An 11016-nucleotide genomic window follows, 5' to 3' on the forward strand; every position below is an offset into this window, starting at 1 on the left:
TTGGCTCTCGTGCTAATTGACCTGCAGGATGTCCCACCTGATCGAGCCAGAAGAGGGCAGTATCTCATTAAGTATAGCAAGAGATAAACAAGTGTTCAAATATATTTCTACTCGTTCCATCCATCTTCAACCACTTCCCCAAATCCAGGTTGTGGGGGTAGCAGCTTGAGCAGGGAGCCTCACACTTATTTTTCCCCAGCAACCTCAGCTAACTCTGACTGGGGGATCCCATGTTGTTCCCAGCCCAGTGAGGAGATATAATCGCTCCACCTGGTCTTGGGTCTGCCCTGAGGTCTCTCAGTTGGACATGCCAGGAGGACCTCCTTAGGGAGGTGCCCTGGTGGCATCCTTACCAGATGCCCTAACCAGGGTGATGTCCTTGGCACACACTCTCTGGTCCCCCTTCTTGAAAAGAGGGCCCGCCACCCAGGCCTGCAACTCCTTTGGCACCGTCCCTGACTTCCATGCAAGATAGCCCCTCAACACCCAGAGGCTTCAACATTTCAGGGTGTATCTCATCAACCCCTGGAACTTTGCCAATGTGGAATTGTTTAACTACCTCAGCGACTTCGCCCAGGGTATTGTGCAATGATTTCCCATCATCCACCATCCACCATCGTCCTATTGTCCTACTCCTCCTTCAGCTGGCTTCATTGACCACTGATGTCCATGGGGGTTACTGCCCCTTAGACCACGGGATACCACTGCACCTTCAACAATGGAAGCTTTGAATATTGACCATCAAAGTTCTGATCCAAATCATTAATTCTTTGTTACTACTGGCCAGTTACGTAACATTAACTTGATTTTTGGCAAATCTACATCCTCGAAATTATGCTGATAAGGCAATTTTAGATGTCTCTTCTCAACTCTCCTGATATCTCTTCACGATGTTTAATTTTAGAATGCAACTTTAATTGCTGGCTCAAAATTCAGTTAGACTGCTCCTCCTCTAAGGTTTGCTCACCTTCCAAATCTGCTGCATTTTTTGGTGAGCATACACAAAATACCTGATGCATCCACTTCTTTGCTGTGGGAGATATATTAGGGGTTAAATAATTACTTATTCAACTGATGAGCAAAAATTTTCTCAAACTGATGCACCAATTGAGATACTATTTTTTTTTGAACATGATAAAGCCAGAAAGCAGCTGTCCCACAAGTTGCCCCAAATGGCTGCTACTTGCCACATTTCTCAAATCCAAACAGATTCAGGTAAAACTGCTGACTCTCTAGAAATTAATATTTTTTTTTAAATATATGACAGTGACCAGCTTTGGAAGTCACTCTTGAGCTGACTGAGATTAATAGACGCTTGTGCTTAAGAAAAACTTGATTGTCTAGATGCCCTTTAAAATAAGACTTCTTAGTTGGAGCCTTGCATTTGCAACTGTTGCAAATTGACAAAAAGAAATTAGATAAACAAGGAATAAAATGCAAACTGCAAAAGGTCAAAACCTTCACACTGTCTTTCGACTGTGAGAAGAAACCGTATTACCTGGAGGAAACCTACGAAAGCACTGGGAGAACATGCAAGCGCTGCAGAGAAAGGCCCTAGACCTGGGAACCAGACCTGCCACCTTTTTGTGATGCACTAAGCACTAGGACACAGTGCTACCCGTTCTCATTATTCAAACGTCTTTACTACATCACTGTGTCATACAATTTTTCAGATGGTAATTACCAACTGAAAAATAGTGATGTGTCTGCTGGGCTTGAGGCATCTTCTAACCCTGAAGTCAGTGATTTATTATTATTATTATTATCATTATTATAATATTTTATGCTCCACTGGTCTTGCGCTTGCAGTTTAGCAGGCAGAATGAAGAATGTGAGAAATCCTTGCGGGCCATACTGTATATGGAGCTAAACATAGGTAATAATCCTCTTCGTGTGTGGCTGTGGATTAATTAATCTTCCACACTCTGCTGCATGCCACATACTTTCTGTTTGAAGTCAATTTCTGTCCAGGTTGCGCTCTTTGACCTCTTTAGCTCTGTCTGCTTCAGGAATTGAGAATAACACCCAACGGCCATTAACAATTTGAAGAGGTGGAACCCTTCAATTTGACACTCAGCTGAGAACTCTTTATTGAGCAGTATTGTGTCATCCTCATTTCCTCTGTTGACACAGATGGCAATCATCAACATAGATATTATTTAGCTTTGTGTCAATAACTTTAGGTCTAAATGTTTCTTATTATCTTCAGCTGTCCATCTGAGTGCATAGTTTGCTCAGCTGGGTGATGAAACAGTGCCACACAGGTGCGCAATCATGCAAATACTCTTGATGATTAAGACTTGTATCACCCCCAGGTCACCGCAGAAACTACAGAAAATCAACATTGCCTTCTGGAAACTTCAATTGGTGAAGCATTGTGTGAATGTCCCCCATTATTACAAACCGTCTCTAGACTCTAGTAAATCCACCTATGAGACTTTTTTTTTTTTTTGCTTGGTGACCTGAGGTAGCTTTGAGCTGAATGAGGTATCATTAGAAGATACTTCACAGTCAAAAATCAAACCAAAAGCCCCCCCCCCCCCCAAGAAAAAGAAAATATGAAAAAACAAGTGAGATTCAGAATCTGAATTACAAAAAAAACTAAAGTATATAAATATAAAACTAAGAAGTTTGCTCCCACACATTTTATACATCTCTTTACTCATCTGATCACAGGTTTGTTGTTAATTTTTCCTTGGTTGCCTGAAGTAATACAGTCTATATTCTCTCACACCTTTCCTAATGTATGTCTTTCGATATATATCTCTTTTGTTTGATGTTGAAGCAATATCCACAAAGATCTAAACTGCTCGGTGGCATGGCAATGTAAGAATTTTTAAATAACGGCTTGAATATGAGGCCTTTCAATGCCCTCCATCACGACTTACCTATTCTATCCATTCCTCCCCTTTTCCATACACAACTTTCATCTTTTAGGTCATCTCCATGGAGATGTTATGGGAGAAGGATTTGTGGGAGGCAAACCAGAGGGAACTTGGATGGATGTTTTAAAACAAGTTCATAAATCCTGTGTTTGCACAAGGCATAGCCTTATTCAGTGTAAATTGTTTAATTACATCAATTATACTAATGCCTCTTTGCAATTTATGATGGGCTGTCTCCTGCATACAAAAGAAACCAGCATTCACCTGCAATGTACATATGCTCATACTTTACTCATCATTGCACAAAGATTTGTCAAAGTTTTTTATTTAATTGCGCCTGATGCTTTTGTTGCATTGTTTAAGTCTTGCCTATGTTAACCAACTCTCTCTGCAGTTAAAGACCTCCTGGCTTTTACCACTCTTTTTGGCCAGGAGACTCAGTCTAATGAAATGCAAATCACTGGCATCACCTTCTCATATTCACTGGGCTCAAGACAATCTTTATTTTCTCCAATTAGAACAGCTTTGACTTTCACTGAGTGGCTCTGCTGGTAAATTTCTATACATTTTTTGGTCCTTTTTTTTAAATTTGTTAATCAAGAAAGTTTCCCATTTATAAACAATGTAGATAATTGATGTTGTTCATTTGTTTTCATCAATTAATCACTATGGTTCTTCTAGTGCGATCATCCATGTGTTTTGACACTAAAATGTATTATTGGGTAAAAACTTTATTGGTAAGTTGTGGAACAAAACAATGATCCTCTTCACTCTATATCTACTTCCTTTAGGTAATATTATCAGGAAGCACAGCTTAAATCTTCACTGTTATGCAGATGATATTCAGTTGTACTGCGTACTAAAGCCGCACAAAACTAAACAGCCAGTCAGACTTCAGGCATCTCTTTCAAACATAAAAGTCTGGATGACCTGGAACTTTTTACTTCTAAACCCAGAAAAAACTGAAGTTATTGTACTTTGCCCTAAGCACCTTAATGAAGCATTATCTAATAATTTAACCACCCTGGACAGCATTACTGTGGCCTCCAGTTCCACTGTTAGGAATCTTGGAGTAATTTTTGATCAGGATCTGTCCTTTGTCCTCATATAAAACAAACAGTCTTGTTTCACCTACGCAGTATTGCAAAGCTCAGAAACATCCTGTCTGAAGTAAATGTACAAAAACTAGTCCATCCATTTGTGATCTCGAGACTAGACTACTGTAAATCACAGCTTTCAGGATATCCCATCAATTCTCTGAAAGGCCTTCAGTTGATTCAGAACGCTGCTGCAAGAATATTTTCAGGAACTAGAAAAAGAGATCACATTTCTCCTGTGTTATCTTCTCTGCATCAGCTCCCAGTTAAAATCAGAATAGAATTCAAAATCCTTCTGTTAATGTATAAGCTCTTAATGACCAAACGCCATCATATCTCAGAGAGCTCATAGTTCCTTACTGTCTCAGCAAGTCTCTTTGCTCTCTGGATGTTGGTTTATTTGAGGTTCTTAAGAGTCTCCAAGAGTACACAGGAGGCAGATCTTTCAGTTATCAGGCTCCTCTGCTATGGAACCAACTCCGAGTATTGGGTGGTGGGACTCTGTTGCAGCTTTCAAGATCAGGCTTAAAACCTTTCTTTATGACAAAGCCTACAGTTAAAAAGCTATAATTATATGTATAATACTATCCCTGTTTCTTTAGTTATGCTGCTATAGGCTTAGACCAGGGGCTGGCAAACTTCAGCATTAAAAGAGCAATTTGGGCGTGGTTCCACCAAATAAAACCCACCTGCAGCCACAAAACCTACCTTAACTTACTGGGCGTCAAGAGCTCAAAATAAGTCATCAGCCTCTCAGCAAAAGGTGACACAAACAAGGTGGGCATATTTTGATTGACAAAATATTTAGAAAACATTTTATTTTGATGCTGCAAGATCACCTAAATCTCTAGAATCATAACTATTACATTGAAGAAAATAAAAGAATAAAATGTATTCAAATTAAATAGCTATTATTTATTGATGTGATTTTCTCAAAGCCATAGGGAGCCACGGCAGAGGGATGAAAGAACCGCGGTTTGCCGACCCCTGGCCTAGACTTTGGGTGAGGCACTGAGCCCCCTCCCACCCTCATGTATTTATACCACTCCATTACATGTCACTAACTTTCCTGTTTCTGTTTCTTCCTGTAGTCTGTGTTTTTTCCTTCTGTCCTCTAGAAGGGTATTGTTTTTAATGAAACATGGCACACTTTGCACACACTTTGGAATGATCGTTTAACCAAACCTGTACTGGGTACACTTGAGAAGCATAATAGTAGTTCTTCAGATTGGGGAGAGCAAGTCCCCCCTTTGGCCCGTTTCAAGATCTCCAATTTAACTCTCGGTTTTTTTCATCCCACAAGAATTTACTCATGTCATGTTTCATGTTATAATTTGGTGGTATACAAAATATTAGATTTAATCAGATTTGATCTAAATATGCAGGGTTGAAATGATCACACAGATGAAAGACAGATGTCAGTGTTTCAGTGTTTATTGAATGAGAAGTGAATAAAATACAATGTTATATTAACAATATATAATTTAGATGTACTTGGCATTGTTGCTCTTCCACTGACATGATTCCGAAATTATGGGCGCACTATAGTTTATTCAGTTTACTCTATTCTAAGGGAAAATATTGCAAAATTAAGTGTTAATGAACATCTTCCTGAGGTTAAGGTCTCTCTTCACACTGACTGTCATAACTTTATGCTTTGTGTTAGTCCTGTGATCTGACAAATTTTGGTGGTCACTCAGATTGGGAACATGACTGGGGACTAAACTAAACTTCAGCTGAGTCAATCTCTACCTTCTGGATCAAACTGACTGCTGGACCATAGGAAAATATCAACAGCAATTTCAGACCTGATACAGATTTGCATAGATAGTTGCGCTGTGCCACCATAGTTAAGAGGATAAGATGTGGGTTTTGTTTTTTTAGTTCATGAAGCAGCATCTAACTGTTCTTTTTGTGACATTTGTAATGAGACAACCCTAAACAGGTGGTCATTCAATGTCTTTGATGTCCCAGATAAACGACACAGGAAAATCCTTCATCTCTTTTTGAAAGACCTGGTCAAATCTCTCATTCTGGGCCACGGTGAAATGATTTTTCCAGTCACCAATGGTGCCTGAAGTTCACAGCACATGGAAGGAGAAAGATGAGGACATAGTGCATATTAAACAGGTTATCCTTCTTCAGCTTGTTTCACAGCCAAACCTCTGGTCTTCAACCAACCAGTCAGAATAAGCCTGAGCTATAGACATATGTAGTTACAGTCAGGTCCCTAAATATTGGGACATTGACACAATTCTCATCTTTTTGGCTCTATACACCACCATAATGGATTTGAAATGAAACGAACAAGATGTGCTTTAACTGCAGACTTTCAGCTTTTATTTGAGGGTTTTTACAACCAAATCAGGTGAACGGTGTAGGAATTACAACAGTTTCTATATGTGCCTCCCACTTTTTAAAGGGCCCAAAAGTTATAGGACAAACTAACAATCAAATCAAACTTTCACTTTTTAATACTTGGTGGCAAATCCTTTGCTGCCAATTACAGTCTGAAGTCTGGAACGCATAGACATCACCAGACGCTGGGTTTCACCCATGGTGATGCTCTGCCAGGCCTCTACTGTGACTGTCTTCAGTTCCTGCTTGTTCTTGGGGCATTTTCCCTTCAGTTTTGTCTTCAGCAAGTCTTCAGAAGTGAATCAGATTGAGCATGCATAATTGGATTCAGGTCAGGTGATTGACTTGGCCATTGCATAACATTCCACCACTTTGCCTTAAAAAGCTCTTTGGTTGCTTTCGCAGTACGCATCGGGTCATTGTCCATCTGCCCTGTGAAGCTCCGTCCAATGAGTTCTGAAGCATTTGGCTGAATATGAGCAGATAATATTGCCCGAATCACTTCAGAATTCACCCTGCTGCTTTTGTCAGCAGTCACATCATCAATACATACAAGGGAACCAGTTCCATTGGCAGCCATACATGCCCACGCCATGACACTACCACCACCATGCTCATGAGCAATTCCTATCCCTTCTCCATACTCTTCTCCTCCCATCATTCTGTTACAAGTTGATCTTCGTTTCATCTGTCCATAGGATATTATTCCAGAACTGTAAAGGCTTGTTTAGATGTTGTTTGGCAAACTCTAATCTAGTCTTCCTGTTTGTGAGGCTCACCAATGGTTTACATCTTGTGATGAACCCTCTGTATTTACTCCGGTGAAGTCTTCTCTTGATTGTTGAGTGTTCTTAATCCGGCCAACTGTTGTGAAGGGGTTTTTCTTCACCAGGGAAAGAACTCTTCTGCCATCCACCACAGTTGTTTTCCGTGGTCTTCCGGTCTCTTTTGGTGTTGCTGAGCTCACCGGTGTGTTCTTTCTTTTTAAGAATGTTCCAGTTGATTTGACCACACCTAATGTTTTTGCTATCTCTCTGATGAGTTTGTTTTGATTTTTCAGCCTAATGATGGCTTGCTTCACTGATAGTGACAGCTCTTTGTTTCTCATATTGAGAGTTGACAGCAACAGATTCCAAATGCAAATAGCACACTTGAAATGAACTCTAGACCTTTTATCTGCTCCTTGTAAATGGGTTAATGAGAGAATAACACACACCTGGCCATGGAACAGCTGAGCAGCCAATTGTCCCATTACTTTTGGTCCCTTAAAAAGTGGGAGGCACATATAGAAACTGTTGTAATTCCTACACCATTCACCTGATTTGGTTGTAAATACCCTCAAATAAAAGCTGAAAGTCTGCAGTTAACGCACATGTTGTTCGTTTAATTTCAAATCCATTGTGGTGTTGTATAGAGCCAAAAAGATGAGAATTGTGTCAATGACCCAATATTTATGGACCTGTCTGTATCCTACCAGACTCTCGGGGGCCCAGACAAAGTGCACATTGATCCCCCCCTGTAAATTTCTAACATGCAGACCATTGGCAGATGCTGGAAGTAAAACCAGTCCCCCATGTAACAGGTGACTCGTATGCAAGCAATGGGGAGTGCAGATGAATTGGACTGTGCACCCCCAGGCTCTGTATTATGTCTTGAGGGCTTATAGTTGTTCATATAGCTGTGAAACACCAGGGCCCTCTTTCATCTGTGTTGGGGATAAAAGGAGCCCCATTTGTCTGCTTTACCTCACATGATGGTGCTTTTCTGCTGAATAAAAGTCACTGAGTTAAAGTCATTCATTTTTGGGGAATATGATGTTCTGAGCCTTCTGTGTGGAAAACATTAAAACATCACCTATTCCACTGGACTCACCTGTTTGTGACAGACGTAGGTGTGTCAACATTAATGATGATGATATGTCATTGTTATATTTGGAGCTTGGTTCTCTTGATCTCAAGTGGCCAAAAAGTAGGTCATTTCAGATTTAAAATCCCTGTATGTAGGGCCAGTCATAGGCTAGGTTCAGTTTCAGCCTCTAACATCACCTTGTCAATCCTAATTGTCTAGTCGGCCCCAAATTCCAAAAATCTATAACTCGAGAGCCATCTTTTACACTTCATATTGTTTAGATGAAGAGTTTGGCCCTCTATTTGCAGTTCAAATATTTCCAAAGATGTCGTATTAGTACATGGTTGATATATGTATCTGACATGATCTGTAATTCTTCACGTTGACAGTTGAGATCCTGTAAGCATGCCTACCTTTCCTCATGAACATGCCGTTTTGGTGGTTGAACATTTCTTCAGACACCTGCTTGTAGTTGGCTTGAGGAATGTCCTTCATTTTCTTGAAGGTGCTGTGCTTAACCACATTGGCTTGCTCCTCATTTGTCAGGTCTTTACCCAGAAACAGGGAGATCCTCTGAACTACAGACTTTAGGTCCTTCGAAGAGACACAGCATCACAAACTGTTAAAGCAAACTGACACCACAACATGGGATGAGAAAGCATGCATGGAAAAGATCTGAGTTCTCACTTGAATCATTTCTTCGAATGTGAAGAACAACATATTCATCTCGTCCTTCACTGAGTACCAAGCCTTAATGTGGTCAAACCAGCTGCACCCGAACACTGAAATGTACAAGGCCCAGTGTCAGCATCACACTTCAGACAATGGTCATGAAAATATCAGGCAAGGAAGATAGGAGGAGCTGTTCTCACAATCTCCTCTCAGGAACTTCTCAAAGAAATCGTTAAAATCCTTTGGCGTCTCCAACATTTTTGCCATTTTATGGAAGTAGAAGTAAGACACAAGAACATCTTTGGGGTTTCTTGCCACGTAGATCACCTGAGGGAGATTGAAACAAGTCAAACAATTCCCATTTCTATTAAACAGACATTGTCAGTGTATCAGCCTGCACCTGTTCATGTCAAAACCTTTCTGGGGCATAAAATTGTAGTCTCCTTGTTAGCACTCTCCCTGCCAGAGTTTTATTAAAAAGTTGCCAGCCAGCTCCAACCTTTTTGATCATATCCACTAATTTTTGAGACCTGAATACATGTGAATATTGGTAATTTTCATGAAAAAAACATCAATTTTGAACAAAAAACTGAGAAAATCGTGTTGACATTTACTTTCGAGATAAAACTGATATGCTATTTAGACTTTTTACTGTTTCTTGTTTACATATTGTAACACTGTATACAAAATAAGAAAAATAGCAATATTAATCAGTTTGAACCGATCCTATACGCCTCCACTGTCAGCCCGATCTCCGTGTCTCCCTCACCTCCTCTTTGTCTGTTGTTTCTAAATTCTTCTAAACAAACATTGTAGATGAAATTGTCCGAGTCTGTGTCTATAAGAACTTGTAATGCTTCTAAAGTTATTTTTTTTCATGGAGACGGCATTTTCAATTGCAAAGTGCAATGATGGTGTATACTCCGTTGATGAGGAATAAAAGTTATTTGTAGTCAAACAAGGAGTACCGTAGTAATTCACAAAATCTGCAAAAGCACCCCCTGTACTATAATTGCGAAAACACGGATTGACAGAACATTTTGTGATTGGCGGGGAAAGGGTTCATGCGAATTTTTTTTTCCATGTCGATGGGCTGATTTGAACATTTTCCATCTCATGCTGATGCCAGACAGGAGATCACAAGAACAACTAAAGCAAACATCAGGGAACATAGGTGCAACAAAACAGAGATGAAATCAGTAAACATCAGCGTGTTGTCGCTGCAGGTCAACGTTCTCACTGAGAGATGGAGTGCATACTGCTTTTTTGTGAAATCACAAAATCCCAGAAGTCCTGGCAGTTTAAAGCTCAGTTTCTGAATACAGATTGTAAGCATTATTCCGTGGACCTTTGATACCTTCACTGTATTAATATAGAACCCAACCACAGAGGTTTATACAGTACGGACCTTTAAATGTTCTTATACATGCGTACAGCTGATTACATGTTGATGTGTTGCTCATGCAAAAGTAGGTGTCTGTGATATGCAGTTGGCTGAGCTGACCTTGCCCCTCTGGCTCAGAGCAAGAGGCATGAATTGGGGCTGCAGATGGGTGACCCTCATTCTGGGTGATGGGGCTGTGATGAACATCTCTCTGGTGCCAATGCTCTCCATCCAGGGCATTATATCAGCGTTGGATACGATGGTGGGGTTTCTGATGGCTGTCACATCTCCCTTTGCCTCTACTAGCAGCAGGATCTGCTGCAACCAGATGGTCCCTGTGAGAGAGAAAGACAGACAGCCTGGGGTATGAGCATACCCTTACTTTCTCCTCTGATGAACTATGTCCTGATTACTCTGTCTATACAGAACTCACTGATGGTTTTCTCACATCCATTTGTTACATTCAGGAGAGAAGGACAATAGTGTGAAAATGCTGTACATTGATCAGCCTCGTCCCTTCTTTTATGCAGAAGGCACAACAAACAACAATGACATTAGTGCATTCCCACTGCGGGAAAAACAGCGTGTGTGCTGGGCCCTCTGTGTTCCTCTCACCTGATTTAGGGTAGGTGGCAACAAACACGTCAGAGTCTCTGATCTCCAGGTGTTTAATCTGGTCCACATCATCCGGATCGTGAGTCCCTCTGATCAGCGTGAAACCTCTGTGCAGCACCAGTTCGTCGTTGTGAGTCTCGGCATGATTTGAGTCCAT

The 11016-nt window shown here is 40.6% G+C and overlaps 1 protein-coding gene across 1 annotated transcript; it reads right to left on the bottom strand.

Moving 5' to 3' along the window:
* Window positions 1-5931: 5931 nt before the first annotated feature.
* LOC115044905 (amine sulfotransferase-like) lies at window positions 5932-11016 on the bottom strand. The gene is made up of 6 exons (XM_029504235.1): window positions 10860-11016; window positions 10365-10579; window positions 9061-9187; window positions 8876-8970; window positions 8602-8782; window positions 5932-6056 (listed from the first exon to the last, which is right to left on the bottom strand). The coding sequence occupies exons 1-6, from the start codon at window positions 11014-11016 to the stop codon at window positions 5932-5934; spliced, it is 900 nt and encodes a 299-aa protein (XP_029360095.1).

The sequence above is a fragment of the Echeneis naucrates genome, chromosome 6 (assembly GCF_900963305.1).
Source record: "Echeneis naucrates chromosome 6, fEcheNa1.1, whole genome shotgun sequence".
Classification (NCBI taxonomy): domain Eukaryota; kingdom Metazoa; phylum Chordata; class Actinopteri; order Carangiformes; family Echeneidae; genus Echeneis; species Echeneis naucrates.

Coding starts and splice junctions, on each gene's coding strand:
- LOC115044905 (XM_029504235.1), bottom strand. CDS start 11,016: ATGGACTCAAATCATGCCGAGACTCACAACGACGAACTGGTGCTGCAC. Junction 9,188..10,364: donor CTCTGAGCCAGAGGGGCAAG/GTCAGCTCAGCC, acceptor AATCTCCCTCAG/GTGATCTACGTGGCAAGAAA. Junction 8,971..9,060: donor GAAGTTCCTGAGAGGAGATT/GTGAGAACAGCT, acceptor TGTACATTTCAG/TGTTCGGGTGCAGCTGGTTT.